Source organism: Danio rerio, chromosome 20, assembly GCF_052040795.2.
Source record: "Danio rerio strain M-AB ecotype USA chromosome 20, GRCz13ab, whole genome shotgun sequence".
Taxonomy (NCBI): domain Eukaryota; kingdom Metazoa; phylum Chordata; class Actinopteri; order Cypriniformes; family Danionidae; genus Danio; species Danio rerio.
In genome coordinates, this window is record NC_141040.1 from 23,903,122 (window position 1) to 23,914,061 (window position 10,940).

The following is a 10,940-nucleotide window of genomic DNA, read 5'->3' on the forward strand; positions in this document are numbered from 1 at the left end:
TTCATGATTATGTTGATATATATATTTGTAAACAACAAAAAATATTAACATGGAAATTGCCTTTATTTGGGAGGAGTAGCCTCCATTTTTCATCCTTGAATTAAAGGTATGAAGTTGAAAGCCCCATGGGACAGGAAGTAAATCAATTCCTTTTTTCTTTATTTCAATCTTGTATTTGGTTGTTTGCTTGCATGTCATTGAGAAATAAGCATGGATACCATGTAGAAAATTACTTATAAAAGGAAAATGACAACTATAGTTGCCAGTAGGCATAAATAGGTTAAACAGATTGTGTAACTTTTAAAATTAAAGTTAGAACATGATTACTTTAGTTTAAGTAGTTATAAGGACCTAAAACATATGCTGTCAGGACTATTTGATCATATTATTGTTTTACAGTGTACCCTTCAAAACAATTCTCAGAAGAAGGCCAAAAACAGAATTTAGACTTGGCCTCAAGTTACATTATATTCTTGTCTCTAGAATCACACTGATTGCAATCTACAGAGCTCAACCCAAGTGCATGTGGGACTATGGTTTTCGTTCATAAATCCCATGGGATCAGAATTCCCTTGTCCAAAACAAACCAATGGCATTCCCAGTCCATGACACAGTGCCTGCTAACGCGTTCGAGATGAGTCATCGTCTAGTTTGGCTCCCACTAGAGTCTTCACAAAATCAACTAATCCACTAATGATATTGCATTGTGGATACTGCCACGTGCTCAATAGTGAAATGCCTACAGCAGGAAAGCTGAAGTTTGTTTTAGTCAGAAACAGTCTAGGGAAGTAGCAGATTAGTTTTTAATAATAAATACTTGTCTGTGCATTACTAATCTATCCTTTTGTGTTGAAAAACTCCATTTACCACAGTTGGTGCTGTAACTAGATGCTTTGGCATTATCAAAATTGTACACTGTAAAAAGGTGTTAGTTTTAACTTGATTAACTGATTAGTTAAAGTAACTTTTATAAAATGTTTCATTGAATATTTTTAGTCAGATTGAGATGGTTGAAGTTGAAATGGCTAGAAAACTTAATTTTAAATCAACTAAAAAATGTTCAGCTGGAAAACATAAGGCAGCAAGAATGTTTGTACATTTACAGTTTAATTTGAACTTTGCGTAAATTGACAGATTTTTCTTACTGTAATGTAATGTATTTTTTATTTATTGCCATGTCAGCAGCCAATGCTATTTTCATGGCAAGAACATTACAATATTAAATAACCAATTAAGAACAACAAACAAATTAATACAGAAATTAAATAATTTTTTTGTTTTAATACATGGTAAGAATTCCAAAAGTTTTCCTGGTGTCACTTTGCTAAAAATGTCCTTAAGAGAGTTCATTTCATAAAATGTCTTCTGGAATCATTAAAAGCAGGACAGCCCAGTAAAATGTGTTTCACAGTAAGGGGACTTTTGCAGCACAAACATTGAGTGGGGTCTTCATTTATAATTAAAAAGGCGTGAGTTAATTTTGTTTGCCCAATACGACATCTGGTAAAAATCATTTGATCAAATTGAGTCTTAAAATGTCTTAAAATTCTGTTTGAGATTTCAGGTTGGATTTGGTTTGCTTACTATTTTTTTTACTTACTGTTGTGAAGAAAATGCTGAACTACACAAAATAAAACAGCATTTTTTTATTAATTATAGTAAATAAGTAATTCTAGTAAAGGATACTTAATGATTAAGTTTGATAGTTTTGAAGAAATAGTTCAAGTTTATTGCTGCTTACATTATCCATAATCCTGTGTACATGGATTTTTTGGTTGGTGGTTCTGCTCACATTCCCGATTTGATTAGTGACTAGTTGATCGGAAGAATAAAAGTTTAAGGATAAGTGGTTAAAAAGCTTGAAGGTCTGTTCACTCCAAGATTTATTACCATAATATAATGATAATGATAAAGTTCTAAAACTTGCTTAAAAAAAGTTCACACAAAATGACAATCATTTCAACTGAAGTGGAGAACAGTTTCACAAAAGAAGAGAGTGAGGTATCGAAGTCTGAGTTATGTGTTGTGGATGGAATATAGACTACCTGACAAAAGTCTTGTCATTGATCCCAGTTGTAAGAGCAACAAATAATAACTTGACCTCTAGTTGATCATTTGGAAAAGTGGCAGAAGGTAGATTTTTCTGATGAATCATCTGTTAAACTGCATATCAATCATAACAAATACTGCAGAAGACCTATTGGAACCTGCATGGACCCAAGATTCTCACAGAAATCAGTCAAGTTTGGTAAAGGAAAAATCATGGTTTGGGGTTACAGTATGGGCGTGCGTGAGATCTGCAGAGTGGGTGGCAAAATCAACAGTTTGGACCAGGCACTCAAGTCATGTATCAATGCACCATTATTTCTGAATGCCGATTTCCAGATTACAGTAAAGGTGCCAATATATTTATTGCTAAAAGACAATATTAAGGCAATTTGGCATGGTAGACAACTGTCCACAATGAAAGAATAAGCAAGTGAGCATTGAAAAGCAGCTACAATAAATGGTTAACACTCGAGACCTGATGCAGCAGTGGTGGAATGGAAAGTGTCTAAATAAGGGGTGGGCAAACTCAGTCATGGAGGGCCGGTGTCCTGCACAGTTTAGCTCCAATTCTTATCAAACACACTTGCTTAGAACCCCTTTCTACACTTTTGCAACCAAGTGGACCTGACAGCAGAATAGAACTTAAAGCATCAAGGTCAAACAGTGAACTACTTTTGATGTTGTATGCAAAAAAAATACTCCTTATTAATTTTTATTTTTTATTTTTATTTATTTATAATTTTTCTATTTTATTTATTTATTCATTTGTATTTTTTACTTTTTTTACTGTTGCTATTTATTTATTTTTTAAGTTTTGTATATTATTCTGGAGTTGTTTTGTTGTAATGTGTTGTTCAGATGTCTTGTTTTAATGTTGTGAAAAACCCAATAAAAAATTAAAAATAAAAAAACACACTTGCTTATAGATTTCTAGTCATTTCAAAGACACTGATTAGCATGTTTAGGTGTGTTTGATTAGTGTTGGAGCTAAAGTCTGCAGGACTTCCTGGACCGAGTTTGCCCACCGCGGGTCTAAATTCAATTTGCAGACCCTTGCTATTACCATGTTAGTATCTACAAAATTAGCTATTTTGTTCTTGCGGGCTAAATCTTCTAAACGCACATAAAGCATCTGACTCGAATGTCTATGAAAGAGAAAAGAGGTGTAGGAATGAGCATTGAGGGGATTTCTGATGCCCCAAAATATGTTTCACAACACTGGGTCAGAGTCAAGCGAGACTGTAACACAACAGCGATTTCTCCAGCCCACTGAATGGGGGTGGTGGTTTGCAGAGAGCTCGAGCCTCATGGGGAAAAGCAGCTGACCTGATTAACGTTCACCAAACTGGCTCTCAAACGTTTACCTCAGATCACCCCAACCTTGAATTGTAGTAACCCAGATTGGTTGCTAAGAATTCTGGGCCCAATTCACAGATTTCTGCTTAGTCTCCCAATGTGATTAAAGACACCCCTTACATAGGAAAGTGCATTCAGGGTCCCCCAGACTCCAATATTGGCTCCTTCAAGCCTTCTTTGCCCTTACTTATGATGCCTCTGAGAAGGTGCACTCATAATCAAGTCAAACACTTGATAAGTGAAGAATAGCTTGTGTGTTTGCTCTGTGTGTGTACTCCTTATTTAGCCTGGCCTCAGAAGGGGAACAGAATAGTGCTGGTAAAAGGACCTGTCAGGAACAGCTGATATGCAGCGACAGACCCAAGGCCACTGTTTCAGGTCCATCTTCACAGACTACAGGGAAAGAACTTCTAAGCACATGTAATCAAAACACCGCTTGGCTGGTTTCCCACAGCTGCTCTGCCTAGCCTCCTTCTTTCAGAAAAACATCACCCTGGAGGAGCCCTCACACCATTGGTCCACACGGCTCCTCTGTGACCTCCTGTTCCTCCATGTGGCTATAAGCTCAGAGCATCAGAACTGGAGCTGTTTTGAATTTGTCTCTTTTCTCCACTGTTGAGCACATGATTGTTAAAATTAGCATCGAGATTAGCAATCGCTCAAAGCGGTGTGTTATTACTGAAAATTTCATTTGAATTTTAAAAGGGTGCAAAGTCCCATCCTAATTATAATCATAATTTATGAAACAAATATTATGCCCAGTTGAGGGAAACTGGAGAGCTGGAGCAATGACTGCTTTAGGGTTTTTTGGTGTCTTTTAGTATCTTATATTTATGACTAACATTAATTTATGGATGCAGTATATTATTTTTACTGAAACGCTCATCATGATTTGGGGAAACAAACCTAACAGCTTTTCTTATAATGAATATTAAAGGACATCTATGATGAAAATCATCTTTTGTAAGCTGTTTAAACAGAACTGCGTGTAGATATATTGCGTTCACAGTAATAATAGGGTGATATAAAGACAATAAGTCTCTTTTTTTATTTCCTGACGTTAAAATAGGATCCAAATTCCTCCCATTTTGAGGCTCACCGCAACGTGAAATAGTAGTGCGGTTTCACCTCCCAGCAAATTAATTGACAGCTGCGTATTAACATGTCTCCGTAGTAACGTGTATAATCATATCAACAAAACAGGACGTGCGCAAAAAAACTGGGATTAAAAGATCTGTTCGTGATCATCAATCATCAAATGTGATCAAGAATGAGTTTTACAAGTTTAAATTGTTTTAAAACAGTGCATGTTTGCAATGAATTACAGCGATTTAGTCGTCTTTACTTCATCACTAAAGCTGCATGTCAGTACCATAATAAAAACGTTTCAATCCCAGTTTGTGGACGTTAAATCAGGTTTATTTTTTACATTTACATAACAGATATCCATCCAGCAGGGAATATTAATGTGTATCCTGTCACATTTTCTGTGCAAAAACAGTGCAAAATGAATTGTGCGTGCGGTGTGTGTGTGCGCGTGAACTTTGTAACGACATTATGTGTGACTCATTGCAACACAACAACAAATACATCAAATAATCACTGGGGAAAGTTCTTACTGTAGTATTTCTCACAAATTTTACGAGACCTTCCTTCATGTCTGTCACTGTGCTGTTCATCTGATGCAGCCTAGGCAGAGACTGAGGCACACACTGACAGGCACATAGGAACGGTGGGTAGGGAGAACCAGTGTTAAAGGCACAGGCCACAAAAACAGCTATATGGTGTCCCGAGCAGAAAATTCCAATATTCTGAAAGGTATAATAAATAATCTGATGGGTGTTTTGAGCTAAACTTTACAGAAACATTCTGGAGACAAAAGGCTCATCTTAAATCTTGAAAAAGGGGTAAAATAGGTGTTCTTTAACAAAAATCGAATTGCCAGTTATTCCCCCCCATCACTTTGTTTGTAGGATTCAATCCCTCAGTTTTGTTTTATAAAGCTGCATAAATTCCAAAGAATAGCATAGAATTAACATTAAATTCATTTATGTGACAATTAATATGTTGATAAAGGAAACATGAGCAGGAATAAAAATTTGGGAGCAAGATGTTATGGCAAGGGTACTCGATTAGTATATCTTTGAAATTTGTAGGTCACAATGGGCCCATTCGCTGAGGTCCGAGTGTGATTGTTCCCAGCATTGGTCTAGTTTTACAGCCACCCATGAAACGTGGCACATTTGCATTTAATTTATGGCATCACAAACACACAAACTACATTTCATTTTGGGTCTATAATCCTGTGCTTTTGGGCCCACATGATAACTTTCATATTTATTTTTTATTTATGAGTAAAAAAAAAAAATTGCACCCTAATTTAAAATGAATTGACCAAGGATGCTTTCATACCTGTGGTTTGGTTCATTTGTTCTGGACCAAGGGCAACAAATACATACATACATTGTAGCATTTACCTGCGGTTTAGGTTTCTTTTCACACCACACTGAATGCTCTGGTCTGAACCAGTTAAAACGAACTAAAATCCACATTACTCGTCAGCCAGATGTTTCACTGAACATATTTTCCAAAACTATAAATGTTGAAAATTAAGTGCGGATTTAGCTTGAAAACAGTGTTTTAATGGACAGCAAATGGTAAAGGTGCATCACAAGCCACTTTTTTCAAGTTTTTCCGTGAGCTGAGCAGCTTTATTAGCTAAAAAATAAAGTGCAGTACTTCCAATTATATTCTCACCCCAATCAAATTGCTCCAGTGTATATTTAAAATTGTACCAAGACCACCACTCCAAGCGATTTTGGTGCACATTTTAGTGTGATTGCTGCAGTAACATCTGCTCAAGCAAACTGCACCAAAGTAATAGTGTGATACAACCAAACTAAATCAGACAGGTGTAAAACCTCGCTAGGGCTCCATGGTGGCAATGGTAAATTAATGCGTGTGAGAATGAGAGAGCGTATGGGTGTTTCCTTGTTTGCGGCATGTAGGGCATTTTCCACATAATATACATATGCTAGAGAAATTGGTTCATTCTGCTATGACGACCCCTGATAAATAAGGGACTAAGCTAAAACACAGTGAGTGACTGAAACCTCGCTAAATACTATTTGATCGTAAGAAACGGCCTTTTATGTTTGTTTTGCGGCGTCGTAATTCACACATTATACTTACGCCCTAAAAGTTTGTACTTTTTTGTGAAGGAATAATACACTATTGAGTGTGTAACAGATGAGTATGCAAGCTTTGGGACATACTACTGCCTCGTTAACAGATCGTTGCGTTGCTTAGTTATGAGCCCTGTCAATCATCCACATTTCTGTCATATTTAATTACCTACCTTATTGGAGAAGCAGCAGCAGGTTAATCACCCATTTACGAGTCTTTCATACAGAGAAATCTCCCCAGGTCTCTGGATAACTATGCATTCAGATGTTAATGTGCAAACACGTTTAAATAAGTTAATTATTGTTGTTGCAGATCAAATACAACACAGAAAATGCATACATACAAATATCTTTACCGAAGCCGCTGTACTTGACGGTTGGTCTTGCGTGTCTGCCATGTTTGTAGTTTATTTACACTTTCACTCATGTTTGTAGTTCTAATCGTTTTCACATCCAACGTGCAATATACTGTGGGCACTATCAGCGGTTAGAGTATGGACGGTTCTACATGTAAAATCTTTCAAGACATAGTAAATCATCCAGGAATTTTTGGCATATTCTTTTCAGCATACTACGATTTGGGACATACTAATTATATTTTCAAATACTATTTAGGATGGATAGTATGTAAATTGGGACGCAGCATTTGTTTTTTCAAGACTTGGTCTTGAATACTCAAAATAGCACTTTATAGGTCAGTAATGACCGCAGAATGAGCAGATGGTACTTGAATTAGCTGAAATCGGGTTGTACAGATTTGACTAGACTGGTTTTGTTGAGCAGCCTGATAATAAATTGAGCTCTGATACTCGCATCTACCATATGACTCCAGCAGACTTATGGGTAGAGGTTTTATGATCAATTTTTATGGTTCTTTGTCATTTTTGGGTCTTACAGTTTTTCTCAGTCGCTTTGGTGCGTTTCTCACAACACCTGTGCATTTTTGCACAACAGTTAATGCCTTTTCAAAACAATTAGTACAAACTGCAAAACCTAGCTGATAACCTGCAAAAGCGAGTCACATGCTCAAAATGGATAGTTCATTCCTCAAAAGCAAGTATTGATGTCAATCAAAGAGTCAGTATCATCAAAATGAAAAGTCCTGACACGATTGTTTATGAACAAGATAGTCAAATGACTTTGTCATGTTTTCATTATGACAGTTTACTCTGGACATTTTTTCAATGCAAAAAAGTCAGATTTTGGTAAAACTTCGTGAAAATGCTCAAGACAGTGCTGTATACTATTAGCACAGCCAATTGAAAACTACAGTAAAGTTAGACATCACTGCATTTAGTGAGTGTATCTAGTACAAGACACTGAATATGTATGTTTCACATTTGTTCTGCATTTGCTCTTTACAATTTGATTTTTTTCACAGCATTGTGCAGAAAAATAAATAAACCCTTATTTACAACAAACATAAACTTTCTTTGGGTTGCACTGTGCACAACTGTAAACAATATTGCAGAACATGTTGGAACTGAACCAACATACATACACAGGTCTGTAAATCATTCATGAAACTGTTCAATTTAGAAGACATTTTCAGTAAAATAAAGATTTAAACATTTTTTTAAATAAAATTAGCTTGCAAGATTTTGACAACTAGTTCAACATTTTTGTATGTAATGACTCAAGTAATGAAATGAGGACTATTAGTTTTATATGGAATGACTATTCAGCATTTACAAGTTTAGTTAATTTTGACTGACATGACATAAGCAAATGATAATGTTATAAATAGCAGAGTGTTGTGTGAAAGCAATTGATGCATGTCTGAAAGCATAATTTGCTCAAAGGACTGAGAAACTGCAACTAGGATGTGCACAAATGGCTAATTGTTTTGAGAAATGCATGACCTGTTGTGCAAATGTAAATAGTGTTGTGAGAAATGCACCAAAGCGACTGAGAAAAACTGTAAAAGCAGCAAATTAAAAGTAGATCTCTTTTGAACAACTTTAACATTGAAGATGAGCTTATTTTTGGATACTCAGTAGCGTTCATCTGTGTTACAAATTGGCATTGCCATCTATATTACTGTTCAAATATTGGAGTGCTTCATCAGGTTCATCTGTGGTGGATTTCAGCAGAAATTTTGCAGCGCATATTCTCATGGGATATTGAAGAGGTTTGGTCTGCCGTCCTTTCCAGAAGCTTCTTGTCTTATTAATTTTAATGACTAGATGGTCATTTGCCATGTTGGAAGCATCCATGTGTATCTGGCTTATCAAATATTGGGTAAAGTCCTAGGCATTAAATGTGTTTCCATCATGAAGTTGAGAAGACCGAACTCTTGAGGCTTAAAGAATCTATGATGGCCACCTTTCACGCCTTAGCCACTTTCTATCTTCTCTCACACACATTCCTCCAAAGTTAATCAGCCTTATCAAAGCAGTACGTGCTCAGAGCTTTTGAGTTTGAGAAGAATGTGGACACACGGTGGACTGGTATCTGCAGTTTGTTTGAAACCTTGGTGAAATGTTGAGTCCAGCTGTTCTCCTGTTCTCAGCAGTGGTCCTTTATGGTGTTATTTGATAACAAAAGATGGACTTGTGAGTGTGTTTTTTTTTTTTCCTTTTAGTTATGTCAACACAGCCGCTCACTCCCCCTCGTCACTCGCAACACAGAATGAAATATGTACACACGCACACAGCTCTTCCATCCCTGTTTTCCAAAACCGATCACCCCTTGCTGCTGACAGCTGTCCTGTTTCAGATCAACCTCCGTTCCCACCCACAACAAAAACAGCAGGTCCAGAGTCCTGGAAGAACATCAGAGAGATGTGCTTCAGCAGGAGCAGAAACACTGGGCTGGACACATTCACTGTTTACCACCCTTTTCTGTTCTTCTCTTTTTCATGCATAATGAATGTGACAAACTCTTTTCTGTTTGTTATTTTACAGTGAATGTAACAGTATCTGGGAGGCAGCACTTACTGGGATTGTACGATACTGCTGGACAAGTGAGTTAATTCTCCTAAGGTCTATAAAATACTGCCATACAATCTATGTAAAAGCCTCCATATATCATAACTACAATAATAACTATGTTAGCCTCCACACCAATGAAACATACCATTGTTTTTTGTTTTTTTTAGATGCAAAAATTTTTCATCTTATCCTTTGACATGAATGATTTTGACTCACTGTTAAAGGGATAGTCCACCCTCTATGAGCTTCTCTCTTCTGTTGAACACAGAAGATGCTTTAAGGAATGTTGGAAACTTACAGTCAATGACATCTATAGTAAGTGGGAAAATATGATGGAGTCTACTGGTTTCCAAAAGTCTTTAAAATATCTTTTTTGTGCGTTTGACAGTAGAAAGAAACTAAAACAGGTTTAAAACAAGTTTAAATGCGAGTAAATAATAAAAATATAAATTTTTATGGGAACTATCCCTTTATATTTTTATTGTTACACTCAAAAAAGATTATTTTGTACTTGTTCAAACTACTTATTTGAAATGAACAAACAATACAATTATTGACATTATTTTGGGCAACTTAATTGTTTTATGTTGAAACCACTTAAATTTGTTATGTTACTTAAATATTATGTTTAAATAAATATTGTATGCACTTAAATATGTAATTTGTGTTGGAACAACACGAATGAGTTGTGTGGAACCCTGCATTTTTACAGTGTATGGTTAAAGTGTCTGGTTATTGTAATTTTTAGTCATAATTATAGATACCTTTAATTCTATATATTTATTTATTTTTTGGTTCATGCTATTTGATGATTTTTTATTTAAATATAAATATATACACTGATAAATTAACTCTAAATCTTACATCCATCCACAATCAAATATGAAAGAACTATTGTTTTCACTGTTTACATTAACTTAATATACAGTGCATGCGGAAAGTATTCATAGCTCTTACTTTTTCCACATTTTTTATGTCACAGCCTTATTACAAAATGGATTAAATTGATTTATTTCCTCACACACAATACCCCATAATGACAATGTGAAAAAATATTTTTTGAAATTGCTGCAAATTTATTAAAAATAAAAAACCTAAACCATCACATGTACATACGTATTCACAGCCTTTGCCGTGCAGCTCTAAATTGAGCTCAGGTACATTCTGTTTCCACTGATCATTCTTGAGATGAGTTCACCTGTGGTAAATTCAGTTGATTGGACATGATTTGAAAAGGCATACAATGGTCTATATAAGGTTCCAGGGTTGACAGTGCATGTGAAAGCACAAACCAAGCATGAAGACAAAGGAATTGTCTGTAGACCTCCGAGACAGGATTGTCTCGAGGCACAAGGCTGGGGAAGGTTACAGAAAAATTTCTGCTGCTCTGAAAATTCCATTGAGCACAGTGGCCTCT

General features: G+C 35.8%; 1 protein-coding gene across 1 annotated transcript in view; it reads left to right on the plus strand.

Annotated features, from left to right (window-relative positions):
* Positions 1-10,940, plus strand: part of rhoj (ras homolog family member J) — a 33,435-nt gene that overhangs the window by 9,213 nt on the left and 13,282 nt on the right. Inside the window, exon 2 of the mRNA NM_001044801.2 lies at positions 9,497-9,555. Within this exon, the coding sequence (NP_001038266.1) occupies positions 9,497-9,555 (59 nt within the window). The remainder of the gene's footprint in view (positions 1-9,496; positions 9,556-10,940) is intronic.